This window comes from Mycteria americana, chromosome 4 (assembly GCF_035582795.1).
Source record: "Mycteria americana isolate JAX WOST 10 ecotype Jacksonville Zoo and Gardens chromosome 4, USCA_MyAme_1.0, whole genome shotgun sequence".
In the NCBI taxonomy this organism is placed as follows: domain Eukaryota; kingdom Metazoa; phylum Chordata; class Aves; order Ciconiiformes; family Ciconiidae; genus Mycteria; species Mycteria americana.
Genome location: NC_134368.1, coordinates 43,900,769 through 43,920,848, shown reverse-complemented (window position 1 = coordinate 43,920,848; position 20,080 = coordinate 43,900,769). Strand labels below are relative to the sequence as shown.

Here is a 20,080-nt window from a genome sequence, read left to right as displayed (position 1 = left end):
AGTATTCTAGCTCCAAATGAATTTTACAATCTCAAAAAACCCTAGACATTTCAATGATGACTGAAGTACCAGTTTGCCTTGATTTAGAAACACCATTAAGATATTTCAGATGACACTGGTTAAAAAGTGACTGAAGCCTTCAGCTTCAAAATACAATAATTTTTTTATTAAGAAAGAAGTGAAATACTCAAACTGGACCACTAGATTAAGATGCTATTAAAATACAGGCACACAGGTCAATAAAACTGAAGTAATTTCTTTATGCAGGTGTAAAGAGAGGCTATTTTAAGTAAATAAGTGAATAGCTAGATGTGGGTACTTCCACAACAGAGTAATGCTTCCAATTACTTAACCGTACCAGCCAACTGTTGATGTGGCAGAAATTCTGCTTTACATTATAGGTCTCAGTTTTGTATCAGAATAGCTACAGGTACTCCTTTCTACATTTCTTTTGGAATTTGAGAGATTACAGGTTTGGGGTTTTTTTGTTTTGTTGTTATTGTGTTTTTTTTTTTTATTTTGGGCATCTAATATTTAATGGACACATATGCAAGTACACACATGAGAAGTGTATAGGTATCTCTGTTTTAAAAGGCATGTTCTTCCTCTTTTTCATACAATCAATGTTCTTTTTTGAAGTCTTGCTTCTCCTGCCCCATGTTGCATTCTCCACTACAATTTGTTATTCAGCTCTGCAGACTTCAAACACTAATATGCAGTACAGCATTAAGGAATTTCCTGAGTCAGGTTTATTCGTCATTATCTGTAAAAAGCAGGAGAGGAAGAGAGACAGGGTGAAAAGGAATGACAAACACACACACAAAAAATCAAGCTGGGGTTACAAAACAAACGAGAAACCATAATTTAGTAAGCAATAATACAAGAATTCATTAAGTCAGTCAGTGAGATGACTGTTACCAAAACTGCCTTGAAAGCACTATGCATACAAATATTGAACACCAAGTCATCTTTCTTGGATTAGTGAATTTAAGATAGTTTCATCTCAAGTGGTCTGCTTCAGTTAGAGCAATCCTCTTAGTAAGGAGCAATATAGATTTTTTTCTAACTTTTCTTACTTGAAGAGTATAAAACTTCTGAGACAGAAGCTCATGAACATGCTTCCAACTGTCACTTGTCCTCTATTCACCTTTGTTAGCATAGGATTTTTTCTTTAAACGTCTGAAATTTCAAAGAACTACTTTAAATGTAGTTCTTTATGTACTGTAGTACTAAAGTACTACATGTACTGTAAACGTCTGAAATGTAAAGAACTACTTTTTCTTTACATTTTTGTATGCTACCACAGATTTGTAAAATACAGAATTAGAACTGAAGCTATTAAAAATAGCCAGTTGTTAATCAACATTTTGCAAGATGAAAGTCAGCTCATTTTAATAGGATTCACTCAGACAACAACTTACAGTTTGTATGCCAACATTTCAGCAAATTGTCATTTACGCCTTTTAGCACTAGTTTTAAAATATCCTTAAGGCAAAGTGGCAAGGAAAAGAAACTGGTAACACTATAGTTACCATTTTCTTCTCATTCTATATTGCCAGTCCTTTGGACACTTGAAAAAAATGAACTACTACAATGTATCTTTCCAATTCTGTCATTAAATCAATAAATTGTCGTGGAAAAAATATTTTTCAGACGCTTTTCTCTCATACTTTTGTAACACAGCATGAAAAAACCATGGTACTGGTTATTCTTACTGCATGTTTCTACATCAGCAAAGAAAAATTGGGAAAGTGTAATTTGTATTAGCAATTCTTTTTAATTATTATGTTTTTAAAACTAGTTTTTAAGATGACTTCCCCCCCCCCCCCCAGCATTTACATATAAAATCCACAGAAAGCCGTACTCTTTATTTGACCCTTTATTCACTGCTATTACAACACATTCGTAAAAGAATTTAAAAGATGCAGAAAGTAGATGTTGGTTAACATGCATTAGAATATTTTTTCAAAATTGAAATATATTAAATAGTGATCATTGCACACATTTCTAAAGCCAATATATAATGCTTCAGATTTCTATAAAAATAATTGAGATTTTAATTTTTTTTCTCTCCAATAAAGACTTTCATCATTAGAAATCTAAAATTACATAACTGCAGTTAAATTTTTGATATGAGAGAAAAAAAAAAACCCAAACCATTTCTCATTTATATTGGTCTGTGTGGTATTTCATAGAGGGACTGAAAGATCTAGGAACTATCCATCTGCCTAGTAATCTGCGCTAAGCTAGGCAGGGCTCCCAAGCAAGATAAATTCTCTTCATGTATTACGGAGTCACCTGAAAACTCAGATGGATGTACTTCCACATCAAGTTCTTCTGAAAAATGACAATTATAGGATGAAGAGCCACATGAAATTTTCTTTTCAGAAAAGTAGTGATACTGCAACCGTGAAAAGTAGAGGTTTGGAAAGAACAATATTATTTTAGCTAAAAATTCATTAATTCTTAAGACAAAGATTAAGATAAAATTGTTTTTAATTCTGAAAGTTTTATTCTAGACTTCCGTCTTCTCAATCTGCGTAACTGTTTTACAGAAATTAAATAATTATACTGCACCTTTCACAACACAACTGTTGTTACAGTTCACTGTTAAGTCAGAGTGGCCAGCATGCTTAATCAAAGTTTGCCATGTTCTGTTGCAGGAATAAAAATACCCTTTGTGAAAAAAATTAATTTTATCAATTTAGCCAATCAATATAACAAAGCACAGATATGTTTTAAAAGTATACTAGAATCTATTGTATATGACCAAGAAAGAACATAAGACAAGCCATAATTGCCAGGATACAGCGAGATTACCTTCTTGGTAGGCTCCGTCTGCCATTACTAGGTGAAGTATTTTGGCATACAGGTGCTTGTGTTCATTTCCAAGAATAGTCTGAACTATGGTTGAACAAATATCAATATTTTCGTCTTCATCTTCATGTATAGCCTGGAAGAAAGGACAATCCATGTTGCCAAAATTAAAATGGGTATAGAATTAAATAGTTCAAATTTATGAAATACAGTTCAAGGTTAAACCCAAAGTTTTCCTCTTTAATCCACTGGCATGGCATTTTCTCTGTTAATATTTTAGTCTGTTGAAGCAGAATAAAAGACTAAAGAAATACGCATTGATTTTAGTCACACAATGCAATTAGTTACTGGCACAGTAAACAGCGCTAGGTACTTGTTTCTTAAAATGTTTTCCACTTGAGGTTATTCCACAAACCTTTATTTTCTCATAAACTTCAATGAATTTCTCAAAGCCTATTTCCTGCTCCAGGTTATATCTTAACTCTTCCAAATGGCTGAAAATACTATCACATTCTTCACATTCACTGGCAATCTCTCCATCACTATTATCTATAAAGAAAGAAAACAACAGTAAAACCCCCTCAGTTTTCCTACATTCTTAATGTTGTTTCTATGTCCCTACACCCGATATCCACACAGACCTCTAAATGTAATGAAAGGAGGTAAGCTCAGGAGCACTAGACGATGTTGGCGGAAGTTCTGAACAACCTGCAAGGAAATGGGAACAGTCCCTTTCTTGACAGCAAAGAAATTCTGAAGCCCAAATGGGAAGCATCTAGCCATCTCCTCTAAAACCCCACTCTGATAGTTAGCCATAAAAGGTATTCATACTGAAGGAAAACAAGGTATGGTCTTAAAGCAGACTTTTATTTAGCAGAGCAATGTTAGTCAGTGAAGTTCCATATAACCATTCCACATACTTCTGAGGTGGAACTGATGCAGGGTTCAGTGGCTGTCCCACGCTAGGGAAAAGAGCTCCTTAATGAAGCAGCTGTCTTCTAGCAGAAAATAAGGACATCTGTCTTAAGAATCAGTTATTTAATTTCTGCACTGAGATGCATCTTGTTCCACGGAGCAAGTCTAAAAAACCTAGTACTAATTTAGCTACAAAGTTCCTCATTCTTTTATGAGTGCATCTCCTTTGTGTAGCAAATTCAGTATGCCAATTGGTGCAATAAGATATGCGAGAGAAATGAAGATTATTTTGCTTATAGGCTACAGAAACCTTACAAATAGGTTTGTAACAGTCAAACATTAGGTCAGTTTAACAAAAAAAGTATCTATTTAAAAATACAAGATAGGATCCCCATGTAAAATCCTATTATAAAATGCAAACTGCTTTTGCCCAAGAAAAATACTTCCTTAAATAAGTATTTCAATTATGAAAGGATTTATCCACCCAGGGAAAAATATACAACTTTTTAGATTTCAGAGCTTCTATTATCAAATCTTTAAAAAAATACATAGTACTGCCTGGTAGGTCACGGACTTTGTGAGTTAATATTAAAACTCTACTACTTTCAGTTCCTGTCTATGACTTGTGTAAGGTATAATCCTGACCAAATCATATCCCTTATTCAAATACCAACAGTCACATCAATAAGAAATTATCATTGAAATAAAAAGAAAAGCTGTATATGGGTTCAAAGCCCATTAGATGATTTCTAATCCCCTATGTAACTTCTGGATCTCGAACAGATTTGGTTTCAAGTTCTGCCTGTTCCCGTGAGTTTTGAAGGCCTTCCTCCTGCCCCCAAGAATGAAACCTGCGATTCTTATGAAATACCATGAATCTAGAAGGTGGGACACTGACACCAAATACCGTAACGCTTGCAACAGCAACAGAATCACAGAAACAGACGGTATCGTATGTTATCAGTGTATACCATCAGCACTGTCAAAAAATGAAAGAAGATAGTATTACCTAAGTTTATTTTACCTTAAAATACTCATTGGAATGTATTATATACATAATATGTTACAGGTATATTCACAGATTTTCAGTTTGTTTAACGTTGTCTTCAATAAACCAAAAAATTACACAAAAGCTATGTTTTAGTTATTGATTTTCTACATCTTTTTACACCTATACTTCTAAATGCACTTTATTTTACAGCAGTAATACAGTACTTATATTTCAACCAGAATTTAAAAAAACAGAACTGAGACTTCAGGACACCATTGTGTACAGCTAATGCAAAATGCTAAAAAGCAGTAATAAATTTTTCTGTCTCAGTTTGACTGCATTAATAGCTATTTTGGGCTAAAGACAAGGTTAGTAATTTCATGTTCCTTTTGACTGCCTGTTAAATTACGTAATTGTAATGTAGGCTGGGTCCCAGATACTCCAGTCATGTCAACTGCTATTTCTTTTTCACTCTTACATTGCAGTCAGGAATTATTCAAAACATATGATGTGCACAGAGTCTTTGATCTTCCTTGAAGACAAGTTTTAGACAACGAGAGAAGAAGTGACTTATAATCACTGCCTAACAAATAGCCAACATTTAATTTGCAACACTGACTGTTGCTTAGATATTGACCTTAACATTCAGAAAGTCTAAATATTATCTGATTTTTTTTAAACTTCTGTATAAAAACTATTAATTAAAGCTTTATTTCATTATAAGGATACAATGCAAAAACATTATTCTGTGAATTGTTAACATCAATAAATAACTTATAAAACAGGTATAACAGAAATTATACCTGACTGCCATTCTTCATTAAGTGCACTTTCACTGCTGGGGTTATTTTCATCTCCTTCATCCAGCTCTGTACCATTTGTTATGCATCCAATGACATTAGCCTTTAAAGTAGACTCCTCCTCTTCACTGAATTCCTCACTAGGCTGCTCCCTAAGCAATTGTTCCATTGAGGCCCGGAGTTCCTGCAAATCAGTATCTGCCTCCCCAAACATACTAAAAGAAAGTGATATAAAGTTTATATAATTAATACTTTACAAGACAAACCCTGTAGGAAGAGCTCATTTCTCTTGTTAAGCGAACAAACTGGAAAGCCAATGTAGTTGAGGGGGGAGGGACGAAGAGACACAAATATTTGGGTCCTCAGTCCAACATGATTACAGCACTGATAACATTATATCATGCAAGACACAGGGAATAAAGATTAGCTAAGCAGATACCAGGCCATTTTGTAAAAAGGTGACAACAGGTCCTCAATTCAACTTTATTAGTAAGGTAATTTCAAAATCTTTGTATTCGTGCACTATTATAGAACCCTGGCAAGTATAACATTCCCAATCCAGATAAAAATGTGTCCGGAGCAAAAAGAGATCTAGATCTCCTCAGAATAGATGAACCAGATGATTTTATCCCTGCAGACTACCCAAGCTGCAGGGAACAGTCAAGAGCCAGGGTCAGATTTTGAAGCCCCTGAAAGAATTTGGGGGACCTGAAGGACATCCCAGTACAACAGTAGAGAAGATAGATGAGTGAGATTCCCAGAACATACAAAGAAAGGAAATATTCAATAAATCTTTATTTCTAGAAGAGCGGTAGCCATCAACTTTGATCTGCTTCAGTGGAATGAAAGGTGCAGAAGCCAGGCAGAATAGCATCTTGGATGGAATTTGGAAGGAAATTCAGACAGCTATTGTAAGCAGTACATCCCATTAGCTTCTCAATCCTCTGGAACAAGACTCAAAGTAAATGGTGATTCAATACAGGATTTTTAAAATTTGGGTAAAAACCCCATGCTGGTATACTGTGTATAATTGTTAGTGTCTAACCAAAAATATTCTTGATCTAAGATGCCTGTTGAAATACTTGAGAAACTTGATACACTCACATATCCTCAGAATCAGAGGGTCCTTCTTTGGCTTGCTCATCTTCCGTATCATCTGTTTCAAGATTATGTTGATGCTGCACATCTGCCACACTGGGAACATCGACTAAAGTTCTGTACAGTTTGTAAAGATCTGGGAGTGAACATGTTCTCAACATCTGCAAAGGTAACAGAAAGCCTGTTGGGTAACAATACTAAAGACAGCCTGAGGTTACAAAATACTTTACAATGAGACTTTTTTGTCCTTTTTCATTTGAAAGTCAGTTTCCAAATAATGATGTGTCCAGCACAGATACTCTAATTGTTGAAAATCCCACATCTTGAATTTTTGCCTCTCAGCTAAAAGGAAAGCATTCCTTCTGCCTCTACGGGTTATAGTGATTGAAAAGCTTTAAGAACATCAACTGACACACAGATCCTGGTTTTGTGCAGATTTGTTCGTTAACTTGATGGCTACCTAAAGAAAAGGAATGTTGCAGTAGATAAATAACATATATGCAACTGTTTACAATGTATGCATGTCAATCACAGCTTAGAACCATTTTAAGCAGCTGAGACAAAGGAATATTTTTTAAAATGACTTTTTATTATTTCTCTAGGTTGGACACTGAAAACAGTAACTTTTGTTTATGGTATATTTCAAGGCAGTTCCATAGTATTAGAAAGAAGTTCATCACAAGAAGTATTAGAAGTTCAAATTACAACAGTAATTTGTTGCAATGGAAATAAATCAACATGGAAACAAGGTAACTGTTTGCTCAGTGATCTACCAGATCTCTCTCTCAAGATGTCTAAGAACCCCCCAAAATTACTACATATTCACTATAGTATTAATAAAACAAGACCTAATCTGCACTAAGAAGTTTTATCAATAAGCCTCACCTTCCTTCAGCATAGCTCTGAGTACATCCGTGTTCAGTGTGTGTTCCTAATGAAAACCCCTTAATTTTAATGAAAAAAGTAGTTCCTCAGCTGCAATTTATACCAGCACAGTGTATTCATATACATGCTCAAGTATCAAATCTCTGTCAGCACATGGCCAGAATATTATTGCCATCGAAGGAGTAACCACCCTTTTTGACCGCTACTACCAAAGTGAAGGAACAATTAGAAGACTGACTTTAGCCCATCATTTGAAAGTTTCCAGATATTTTGAAATATGTGTCTTTTCCTATTAGCCTACTTCTGTTAGCCTACAGACCTGCCTACAGATAGGCCACTAACTCTGTCTACCCTGCTCCCTGCTAAAGGTTTCCTTAGTTTCTGGGTAAGAGCTGCAGCAGAGGTGTATTTGGGAAATTCCAGAAAGTTACATTTGCAGATACTGCAGAGAAGTACTGAACGCCCTCTTGTTGCAACCAAATGAGGAAAGGGAATTTGTTGCTCTCTTTCATCAAATCTACTGCAGCAGTAACAACACATCTGTTGCTCTTCTGCAAGCTCTCTGCTATTACACAGAACTCATCTGGTACTGCATTAACAGTTCTGTGACAAACACTGCCATAACACATGCCAAACATGCAGTAACAAGTGACATACTGAAGCAGTTCATATTGATACACTGAAGAACTTCATTATAAAGCATATCCGCTACTTTCTAAATCTGATAAGGGTACAAAGAATGTTCATCTTCCCCCTACTTACAAGTTAGCTTTTCTGTAATCATTGTCCAACTGCCAGATAAACAGCTTCATAAGCTAGGGAAGTTAATGATAGACTAACTATTGAGGAATCAAATTTAGAATAATAAATCCATATATGTGAATATATGGATCTGTGAAAACAGATGCAAGTTTGTCAAGAAGCCTTATTTTCCCACAGACACAAACAGCACTATCCCTGATATTATGCTTCCTAGCAATGCATCAACCAATAGATATAATTCAATATTCACTTAGTCATCAATAGTGCAGCTTCGTTCATACACTCACAAAAAAAGGCTGGGAGTCAAATGAAGAAACACTCTTCCTTATCTGGCATTCCACCACCCAGGAAATCCTTTACTATATATTGACTGAATGTAATGCAGGTATGCAAGTTTCCAGAGAACCCTTGCCACCATTGTTTCTCCAAAAAGCAGCTGCTCTTTTATACACTTTTCACTTTAGAACCCAGGCAAGTAATTTAAGAAGTCTGTTTTATCTACTAGTTCCATAACTATTCTTAAAATATTTTAAATTCATATCAAAACCACATTCCACTATTCTATGCTCATTTCAGACTGTGAGCTGCCACTCAACCCTATGTAGCTGGTCAGGGAATGCCTTCAAGAAAGCAGTTAGTTCCATTCACTCTTCTTCAGTCTTCCTGGCTTCACAGCCAGAAGCTGTGCTAGTTGGTTAAATCCTATAGGAAAAAACCCAATCACTTAGTTGCCAGAAATGCTAAGATACCTTTGCTGATCTGTTCGGTGTTTATGTTTATGATGGCAAGGTAGTGATAAGTCTGAAAAACTGCACAAAAAGGAGAAAGCAAATGGGGGAAGTTCAGGATTTCCTCATGAACTCCCTCAGTTATGTCTCAGAGAAGTGGTGGCATTCCACGAACACCTGGACATAGTATGCCAAATGGTGAAACCAGAGACTCTCACTGCTGCGTGAGTCCTGCTGATACAATGAACACAGTGCAGTCATACTGCAGGGCAGACATGGCTAGACAAATACGAACTCCTGCTGAAACAGTTATGCCATCTGTTCTGGCCTCATTCAGCTCAGTAAGAAAATAAGAATAATATTACTATAGAAAAACAAGTACTCCTTTTTGGTTTTTTAAACTTGCCTTTGGGTCGTTTGCATCAAAAAGCCCTGTAGAAAGTCCAATCAACAATGAACTTTTGCCTTTATTTTTTGCTGGTGATATGGAACGTGAACGAGGTACGAAAGGCTCTTCCTGTGAAGACTGAGCTGACAGAACTGGTGAGGCTGTTGGCACAGCTGTGGGCTGTATCACCCTCTGGAATAAGGGTTCAGGTTGCAGAGAGTCACTGGAACAAGTTTCTGATGTAGTAAAAGAAAGGCCGTTACAAATCTAAATAGATTAAACACCCCAAGCTCTTGAGAAAAAGGTAACTAAAGTGAGTAAAACTAACTCATTTCTGTTGTACAATTAAAGGAGAAAATAGATAGCACTGTAAAAGTATTAAAATCTCTCTGGATTATTTTAGTAAATACATTATAATGTGAATTTTAACTTTGAGAATATACAGCCCTCAGCTATAGCCTATTCTATTCTCATGCTTTCTAGTTTCTCATTATCCAGTCCATGCCTGAAATTACGGTGTCACCCATTTTTGTCTGTTGCTTCTTGCCTTATACCAGATTTCTTCAAAGCTACCTTAACATAATTCGCCCAAACACTGGAAAAAAAAACCCCAGTTTGCTTAAGCCACCCATAAACAGATGTCAAGTGTCATCAATGGTACTTGACACTGTTGCCGATGTATTTTCTATTCTACTGTAAAATATGCAGACCTTCTTCTGGTCTCTGAAGTTATTTCAAAGACCTCCAAGAGCAAGCAATTCTTCTATGCAGTAAGAGATTATCACTAGCATCTGCTTAAAACTTTTTTTTTTTTAATCCAAACTGCAGCTCAATATTAATTTGAGATGTCTATAAACAAAGCAACACTTTTATTACGTAAAATCACCAGATTTCATAACATTTTAAATAGTCATTTTTAAAAGGTCGTAACATTCAGAAACTTGACATTCACTTTTAAGTATCAGTGTGGGCCACTGCCCTGTTCATCTATACATAGTGTAGCTTTGTTGTTACATGTTTTCTTCCAAAATCGCAGAAATAACACCCACAATTTGTCTTCCTAATCCATCAGAAATATGCTTTTTATAAGTAAGAACTAAAGAAAATGAAAACAGAAAACTTGCTCTTTTGGGATTAGTGAAGAAGCGAGAAGGGATGGCTCAAGTATTCCATACTGCCAGCTATAATAAACAAAACGAGACTTCAACTGACCTTCTGGAGCTTCCTTTTGTGGTTGCACCTTGTCAACCACTACTTTCTCAGAAGCTGCCTCATTTCTTCTGTTATGTTGTGCCCTATTATAAAATACCACATCCAGGGGAAACACAATGTAAAAATAGTCATTATTCTACTGAAAAAAATCCTCAGCCACCAAGTGCAGTAAAACTAACATGGCAGACAAGCAATGAAGCTTTAGCTAAGCTTAACATTTTAAAGTATCTACATCCTACTCAGTTTAAAGCTAGTTGTTTGAACTGGAGAGAGAGAGGGATCAGAAGAGAGTACTTACTTATCCTCTTTCTCTTTTACCCACGCTTCATTAACAGTGGTGGGAAGTTCCTTACTCTCCTTACTCTGGTGCTCTTTACCTTCTGTTTCTTCCAACACCTCTGCTTCCAAATCATCAGGCCCTAAAATCAATAAAGTCATATACCTCATTAAAAATAAATCCCAACCAAACAAAAAGACAGGAGTGACTATACATCTTAAGATTACACTTAAATTCTTCAGCTTTAATAATTTTCTGCATTTTGCAGAAACAACTGAAGTTTTGTAACCCCAGAGCTAAAAGTTTGTTTCTGATACAAGAAAAGTATCTTAAAGCTCCAATGAACTATGTCTTCTAAAAACCTCAGTAACATTCATCCAGACATCAGCAGGGTGCTGGTATCATATAGGGGAAAAGATTCCAGCAAAATTGATGGGGAGAAAAAAACAAAAAAACCCAACAACAAAATTGAAGCACTTTAGAATTCCACTTGTATTCTAGAGAGTTTTCTATAAGCACACAAAAAAGGTTTCTGGAAATTTACAAAATGCATTAGTGAATCAAATTACAACACAGGCATAGAAAGCGCTTGATCCTACCTAAAAGGTGTTAATGAGAAACTGCACATTACTTATGGGAAGATACAAAAGTATACAGGATCATTACTTCCCTCATTGAATTGGAAAACAGACTGTAATTAGAATTACTAATGAAATGACTTACCATCCAGCATAATAAGTTTACTCTGCACCTGGGTAAGTCCAGCTCTTTGAGATTCTTCCGGTATAGTCATGTCAGACTCTGTGATACCAACTGGTACTGAAGACTGAGCTCCAACCATAGGAAAAGCTTTCTCTTCCTTCTCCTCTTTTACAGTTAAGGACTGATGATCTCCTTCAAGAAGTTCTGCAGTACCTAACACAAAATTATTCTGTTATTCAAACAGTGCTTTGACACAGTTTGATAATAAACTACAATGTGACTACAAGGTAAGTTGAGAATTTTTGTTTCTTTAAAAGCAAATAGAATAGAAAAGTTTGCATGCTTTTATTATAACTATTATGAAGAGGAAAGCTAGAAATATTAAAATTTGAATTTTACTTGCTACATTATCATTAGTACAAGTTTATACTTGGAATAAACATAAGTCCTTTTGTCCTTGGAAAGGACAAAAAGCAGGAGTTGACCAGAAAAAAACCCCACTGATATGGTAAGTCACATGCTAACAAGAAGTTTATAGGACCTATGTAATACAATATTCAGTTGATGACATCCTTTTAAAAAACAGACTTGTTTCTATCAACAAGCAAAGTCCAAGACTTTTCAACAAAATGAAGATCCTCCCCTTTCAGCACATCCTTCTTATTTTCTTACCACTTCACCGACTTTGAAATATTTTGGTATCTTCCAGTATCAGCTTGTGCTGACATTTAGAACATTTAGAACTGAGGCAACACCCAGAGGTGGAAAAAAGCAGCGAGAATAGAATATGTTTCTATGACTTCAAAATTGTCCTCAGTAGACAAACTGGCAATCTGACACTTCCTACACTTGCAGTGCAGATAATTACCAGCTGTGCTTACCATTTATTACATCTAGTTCCTCGAGTAGGTCGGTTTGCAGCTGCAACTCTGCTTCTCCGAGGATCTTCAGGACTGAATCAGTAGGGCTTTTGCCCCAGACTTTCCTGTGGGGTTCACCAATATCTAATTTAATTACTTCCCCCAGAGTTTGTCCTGTCAGGACACAAACACAAATATAGAAACTTTGAGAAATTAGAAACTTTTATTCACTTTCTATATGAATGAATGAACAAACAAACAAACAACCTCCACAAAACTAAAAACTACAAAGCCAGACTCATGCCACCTCACCCCAAGTCAGACAGCCTAAAGACTGCCCTCAAAAGTCTAGAGTTTTTCTTCTGCAAATTCCATTTAATAATAGGAGTTATTCAATGCCAGTTAACATCTGCAACTTCATAGCAGCAGGAGATCTTTTCAGCAATTCAGGCACTCCAAAAGAAAACAGTATGAGAAATGTTTAAAACTGGCATGACATGGTCTTAACTTTACCTGAAACTGGAAACTAGAAAGTCTCTTGTCCTGCTATCCTTTGACATTTGTTTCTGTTATTTCTCCCTCCAAGAAAAACAGAGGATATAAAGCAACAAAGAATAATAAAGCAAAAGAAGAAGTTTCTTGATCTTCTAATATCCTAGCTGCGTAAAACTACTATGCTGTCGCAGGGCACAGAGCAGCCCTTGGTGGAGTAAGGAATGGTCTGACCACCATCAAAGCCTCCCATGAACAAGTAACAAATAGAGACAGGTTGCTAAACCGCAAAGGCAGTCTCACATATGCTTGCTTAAGGAGGTTCAAATCCCCAAAACAGAGGATTTCGTGTCTGAACATCACTCGGTACATAAACATCAAACAAGTTCTTGTATTATGCTACGTACGTAAAAGACGAAGGTGTATAAAAGTAAGATCGAGTGTAAAGCCAGCAGATCTCCAGCCCATTGGCACCTGGTTGCATCCAAGCAAGGAGACCTCTGGCTCAGTATGTAAGTCTTATTATTTAATGCTTGCTCAAGTCACTTAATATTTTGTTATCTATTGTGTCTGATACCTCTGTATGATGTGTATATAGTAATAAATAGTAATTAATATATCTACTCCTTGTGGCCCTGTAATTTATTGTCAGGGGCTTAATATAAGCAACCTGCACATAATCCCAACTATTCCTGATTGGCCCAGACCAAGTAGTGGAACAAGTGATCTACGTGAGGCCTATATGCGCGACAATGCTATGAAGTAAGCCTGTCACATTCTCAACGATTATTTATTTCTACAATGTGAAAACAGACCCTTAATAAGACACACTGAAACCAGGAAAAAGGTCTTCCACCCAAAAGACCAGAGAAGGTAGAAAATTTGAAAAGATAGGCTTGATTTAAAAAAAAAAAAAAAAGCTAAGATTGATGAAGGGTGCAATAAAAGTAACATATAAATTGAGAACACCCTCAGTTTTTATTGTTCTACTGATAACATAAAAGGATTTTGAAGTTAAATAAGAAACTTTCATATATTTTAAGTGCTTTTTATTCTGTCTGTTAAATTAGTGCCTATTTAAAAGACTTTTACAAAGGAAGCTCAAAGAAAGTAATCATGCATTTAATCAGGTAACTATTTGTTGAAATTAGGAAATCATTTGTTGAATCTCCTACAGGCTAATTAATTACTCAGCCTGTGCCTTATTCCTTATCCAAGGGAATACATAGCCACCTCTTTTTTAGAAGCAGATGGCATGCAACTGATAACAAGACGATAATAATAAAGAGTACTTGCTTTATAAAAACAGACACTATACATGGTAAACTGATTTACTAATATCATGGTGACAAAAAAAGTACTTACGGTCTGTTCCGGAGAGAGAATCTTCCATTGATAACTGAGCTAGAGGAACTACCAACTCAGATGCCCCAGACTCCCATTTTTTGCGATCTCCTAGAAGTTGATGGTCACCTTCTTGTTGTTCCTTACCATCTTCAGACCCAACTGATTCAGAGATATTTTTACACTCCTTTTTTCCTCTCTCATCTTCTTGAGCTTTAAGATTTTGATTTAATCTTCTCAGTATTTCTCGTTTATTCTGAAATAAGGGCCAACATATATCACTTAAATAGTACCTTTCTTAAAAGGAAAAGAAAACTAAATCAAACTGAATATAATTTTACATACTTGCGTTGCAAAATCTGGCTTTTTTATTTCCTCCTCAGCTTCCTGGATAGCAGTTACATTTTCATCCTTTAAGTCCAAGAAGCATAAAATACAATGTAGAAGAATATGTCAGAAAAAAATAATCTTTTGAATATTAATAGACATAATAGTGAAAAATCACCTCTAAAACCTTTTCATTGGCAACTGCAGGTAATCTGAGACAGAATGTAAATAAGACAGAATCACAAATAAGCCATTTTGTTCAAAGCTGACTGAATTTGAGTATCAGTGTACAGATGTATTTCAACAGCTTCCAAGTTTTGGTTTCTTTTTACTTTTTTTTTTTCTTTTTTTTTTTCTTTTCCTAATTAGAAGCAACAAGTACCCTTAATGATTTTTTTCTACCTAATCTACACTTTCTTCTAAAAATTCTTTTCATACCCTCTTAGCAAAAGTACCTACCACACCCACTTCCTTCAAAGCAGAAGTCATGGAGATGACTGGTGTACTGGGCTTCACTGGAAATTGTGACTTAGGAAGAGCTGCTCCAAGCTCTTGCAGTCCATGCACAGGACCGTGTTCTGCAGCTCCCACATGAAAAGGCACATTAGGATTCTTTACCCCTTTTGCTATCAGCTGTATAGATTCAATTAAAAAAATTTAAATCAACAAATTAACTTTAAGACTTTGTACATTAAATACAGTATTATCAAATAGGCTCATGTAAACCTTAGAAAAAGACAATAATGCCACACATTTTCATACAAAAGACAACTGCCAACTGCACATGTGAACTATTTCCAGTTTACCAGCTTCACAACATCCTGGTTTTTGTAGTGATATATTACTAGTTGTACTTGTCACTCCACAGCACACAGAAGCAAAAGAAGATTAAGTACACTTTGGTAAGTTACAGATCATTAATAAGATACTTAAGGTGATCCTAGTGATTCTTAGGTTTGATGTTCTTAAATTCTTGAACCAAATTCTTCATTCAGGTATACCTAAGATCAGGCATCTAATGAAGGAATTCTGACAGACAGATGCTCTCCTCAGTTTCAGAAGACAAACTAATTATCTAAGCTTGGAAAAAAATCACAGGATTTTAGGATTTTAGTTATACAGAGATACAGCACTACATACTTTGACTGCATGTAACAAATCTATTTTCTTACGTGTTCTTCCCAGGCTCTTTTCTCCCTTTCATATGCTTCCTTTCTCTTTCGCTCTAACTGTTCTTTCAGAACTGCAGCTCGAGCATTTGCTTGGGCCTACAGTAAACAAACAAGCAAAAAAAGACAACTTAAAATAATAAAAAGCATTAGTACCCCATTCCATGGAACATTTTAAAAAGAAACATTCTTGGATTACTTCATCTTCCTTTCTCTCACTTATTACTGTATAAACTGTGAAGGGAGGACTCCACTGACAATCAAAAAAATCACCACACAAGTATAATAACTGATCTTCTATGCTGAAAATAATGGCAACTCCTCAATATTTAATTACAGTTCTTGATTTGCATGGTTATATTTTTAGTGTATATAGTAATCTCAAACAGAGTAATGTAAAATTAGTATCTCTACTTAAAATTAGTTTTGAAGCCAAATGCATTAATCACAAAATATTAAATATTCAGTTTAAACTTTACAAACTTACTCAACATAAAACACAAAAAGCTTCAGTTCCTGTTTCACCTCTAATTTTAAGGTTAGGCATGAGGTTAGCTTGTTTTTACATTGCTCTTTGCAGATGATAGGGGAAAAAATCATAGAATAGAGTAATACTTGCTATGTATCGTATAGTAGATAGATATTGATATAAGAACACCACGTGGAATAAAGTTCCAATCAAACATTGGATTTCTGTGAAACACATTTGCTTTAAATGTACTTCATCACAGGAGTATATAGTTCACCTTCCAGTCCATGTGTAGCCCATGTCAGCACATGTAAGGGGTTTTGCCTTCCTTTATTCTTTTAACTAAAATAAAGTTTTTGTTATTTAAGGTACATCTTCCTTTCCCTTTTAGTATCAAAATGCTATTTTAGTTATATCGAATTGCCTTTAGGACTAAAGCTAACCTAGAGAAAAATCTCAAAGGCAGGAATGGGAAAAATCCTTGACTTGCTATGCTATGTCACAACATATTTTAAAATTACTGAGATAAAACAGTTTAACAGAGTTGTTACCTCAATACAGTTAAAATAAAAACCTCTTGTAGTGGATATATGAACAAACTACTGATAGCAAAATGAAATGTAGGAAACTTCATGAGATATGAAACAAATCTGAAAACAGTAAGTTCCACCTCCTCCCTCTCCGCAATTACCTTCTGTGCTTCTATCTTTTTGCGTTTCAGTTCTGCTTCCTCACTTGATTCTTGTCCATCAGAACTGGCAGCTTCATTCTGCAAAGTAAGAGTCCTCAAAGAATTATCATTAATTCATGTATTTAAAAGCTGAGTGATGTAAGTGACTACTTGGATCATTTAGACTGACTGTATGACTAACACTGGTCATAATTTCACTAGGTAACTCCTCACTCAAAGGTAATGTCTACTTGGACAGAACTTCATCTTTGAGATTTGGGGGTAGGGTGTTTGTTTATTTGTTTGGTTTGTGGGTTTTATTTATTTATTTATTTTAAAAGATATGAAGCTTTTAGAAGACCGGAAGAAAGTAATGTGCCTACTGTTGCAAGGGAAGTGACCTACGATGCTGGGATCTCACCTGCCACCCCTCATCACTGTTGCATGCTCCGCAGGTAAGGTATACAAGAAAGGTTTGAAGCTCTGGAACTCCAGTTTCTTCCACTGTATGTGCTCCAAGGAAGGTGGAATGGGTGAGGGGGAAAATGGTAACAAGTAAGAATATATAAGGTCTACCTCTGAAATCTCTGTTTTCAATCTCTCTTGCTTCTTTCCACAGGCTCTGCATATTCTTATTTACAGAGCAGACTGACGAAGTTAAACAAAAATGTTCTGACAGGAGCCTTTTATTGTTCATGACCAACTTGTGCAGACCTTTTATTTAAAATAAACTCTTTACAAGGCCTGTTTAGTAGGCTTCTTGCATTATAAGGAAAAGAGTATTATTAGAAATAATTTGGCAAAACACAAACAAGAATTTTAGGTAAACTTTTATGTGAAAAATACAAAAAATAAGGTCATGCCCACCTTGGCTTCAGTCAGCTAACAGGAAAAAAAGATGACTGAAAAGAATGCTGAAGATAGAAAACTTCAGAAAAATAATTTGGCACTTTTCATAGGCAAAGGAATGAATACATATATTCATCTATTGTATATAAAATAGGATACTACGCAGTAAAGGATACTACGCAGTAGCGATAGATATAAAATTGTTAAGCAATATAAGGAAATAAACACATCTATGACAAGATTTGGTCTGAGATGGTTTTCCTCTAGAAGTGAACCTCCATGCTAAAGTTTACATCTGCAGGTCATCAAGAAAAACAAACTGTTAAACTTGGTCCCTGAATTCTGAAAATTAGTTTAAGCCTACTTCCTGGAAAGATATTAATCTACTCTCTATTCCTTTGTAGGTGGCATACCTTCTGGGACAGAGAATTAACATCATGGTCACAGTAACAGTACTTTTGTTTGACTTTACTAGCACAAGCAGCCTTGGCCTCCAGAGAAATGGTTTCTGGAGAGTACCTTTACTTCTGCAGTTAACCACACTGCAGGTAGAGTGTGGGTGCTCCTAATTTTGAGAGAAAGTGTTGCAGGTACTCCGGGAAAAAACTGAAAGAAACCGTGCAGTACAGCAGTGGCTCTATACTGGTAACATTTTAGCACTGTCATCAGTATTCTAAGGGTACTCATGAGCCACAGTAAGATTTCACAGGGCTGTGTATGGAGGTGACTAGTCCCACCGCAGCAGTTTTGAAGCTTGTCCAAAAAAGCAGAGGAGACATAGTGTTATGAGTGAAACTAGCACCAAATGCAATTAAGACAGCATGTGCTTATGGTGCATCAGCTTAGCATTTTATGTGAGTCAGCTCTAGTGACAAACTTCACTGACCAGCCTCTACAGTAACTTTGTAGACTCACAAGACCTTGATTTTCCTCTTGCTCCTTATGACAAACTTAGGAGAACAACCGTGTTGGTTCCATGCCACTAGCACATCTTATAAAGTTTGCGTAGTCTCCTCAAATAGAAGCATACATAACTTTTGCTCTGGATCATTCATTTTAGATTTAAAGGGGCATGGGTTCCTCTTCAATGCACTAAAGAAGTTTTGCACCTCAATCAAGGGATTGAATTTGGTGCTCTTGCATCTCACCAGTGAGATGCAGTCAAAGTTAAAGAAAATATAGAAAACAATTCAAAAGAAGTCGCTAATACAGGAAAAAAATAGAATATTTTAGCATTAACACCCCTCCCCCCCCAAACCTACAGCAATGTGGAACTCTGTTTAGCTGGGATGGTGGGCCAAAGAGAAACTAAGTGGTACTAGGCACGCTCTTGTGTTATATGTCCACTCGCTATACATAAGATACATGAAAGCACTTAATACGGGTGCTTAAAGAGTGTGTGTGTGGGGAGGGGCGGGGCAGGAACTTTTCTCTAGTTTTAAATCACAAAGTACAATGTGAATAAATAAGCAGGTAATCACTTGAGGAAACCCAAACACTCTATTAAGACAATGGACAGGAAGGGGAAGAACAGACAGGAGTACAAGATCACGCAGTAGGTTAATGAAAAGATGGAAACAAACTCCAGATCATATTTACTATATAGAAATGGATTGCTTCCAAGGGTGCCTTGGATTATTCATTTGACACCTTAAGAAGTGTTCATTCTGAATCTACTTTATGAACATATTATTTTGGTTTTGTTGTATTATAAACATATTTTGGAGAAGTGATATTTGAAAAAAAGTGTATTGATTAAATTGAGCTCATGCCAGGAATTTCTAACTTTAATGCACACCTACAGAATGTATGAAAAGAACTGCCTCATACGCATTCTGTGTGAGCATTGTCAAAAAGTGAATTCTGGAGAAGTTCCTATAACTAAAAGCAAATAAATATAAATGTGCTAGTGCTTTATGAAAAATTTACATGTCAAATTCAGATGTAACCTTATATTGTCTTGGTTTGAAAACATTGTTAGTTTACAGGCACTGAAGCTGCACCCCCAGCACTGAAATAACACACAGATTTTGCATATTCTGGAAGAAGAGATAGAAGTACGCTAACTGTGGAACAGAATTAAATGTCAAAAATATACATCTATGTATATTTGTATATATGTATATAAAACTGCTATGAGAAAAGTCTTCCCTCAGGGATAAAAGAATACATCCCACAGCCAACTTCCGTAAGTATTTAAGATTATTTTTCAAACCAACCTTCTCTCCACGAAGTTTTGCTCTAATCTGTTGACGTTCATTAAAGTTTTGTAGCCGGATCTGTCTTAATCTTGCCAAGTATTCCTAAGGCAAAGAAAGGAAATAA

The 20,080-nt window shown here is 35.7% G+C and overlaps 1 protein-coding gene across 3 annotated transcripts in view; it reads right to left on the bottom strand.

Moving 5' to 3' along the window:
- Positions 1–449: 449 nt before the first annotated feature.
- The window catches only part of NEK1 (NIMA related kinase 1), a 50,187-nt gene continuing 30,556 nt past the window's right edge, over positions 450–20,080 (bottom strand). The window contains exons 20-35 of one of the 3 annotated variants that reach the window (XM_075500324.1): positions 19,975–20,058; positions 16,928–17,005; positions 15,771–15,866; positions 15,058–15,231; positions 14,617–14,682; positions 14,293–14,527; positions 12,457–12,609; positions 11,597–11,788; positions 10,895–11,015; positions 10,597–10,679; positions 9,403–9,620; positions 6,628–6,782; positions 5,527–5,738; positions 3,233–3,366; positions 2,821–2,953; positions 450–763 (exon numbers count right to left, since the gene is read on the bottom strand). In XM_075500324.1, coding sequence (XP_075356439.1) covers positions 750–763; positions 2,821–2,953; positions 3,233–3,366; positions 5,527–5,738; positions 6,628–6,782; positions 9,403–9,620; positions 10,597–10,679; positions 10,895–11,015; positions 11,597–11,788; positions 12,457–12,609; positions 14,293–14,527; positions 14,617–14,682; positions 15,058–15,231; positions 15,771–15,866; positions 16,928–17,005; positions 19,975–20,058 — 2,148 coding nt within the window. In that variant the 3' untranslated portion in view covers positions 450–749. Of the gene's footprint in view, positions 764–2,820; positions 2,954–3,232; positions 3,367–5,526; positions 5,739–6,627; positions 6,783–9,402; positions 9,621–10,596; positions 10,680–10,894; positions 11,016–11,596; positions 11,789–12,456; positions 12,610–12,948; positions 13,015–14,292; positions 14,528–14,616; positions 14,683–15,057; positions 15,232–15,770; positions 15,867–16,927; positions 17,006–19,974; positions 20,059–20,080 lie in introns of those variants that run through there. The other 2 variants (XR_012775523.1, XM_075500322.1) reach the window with 2 other exon arrangements.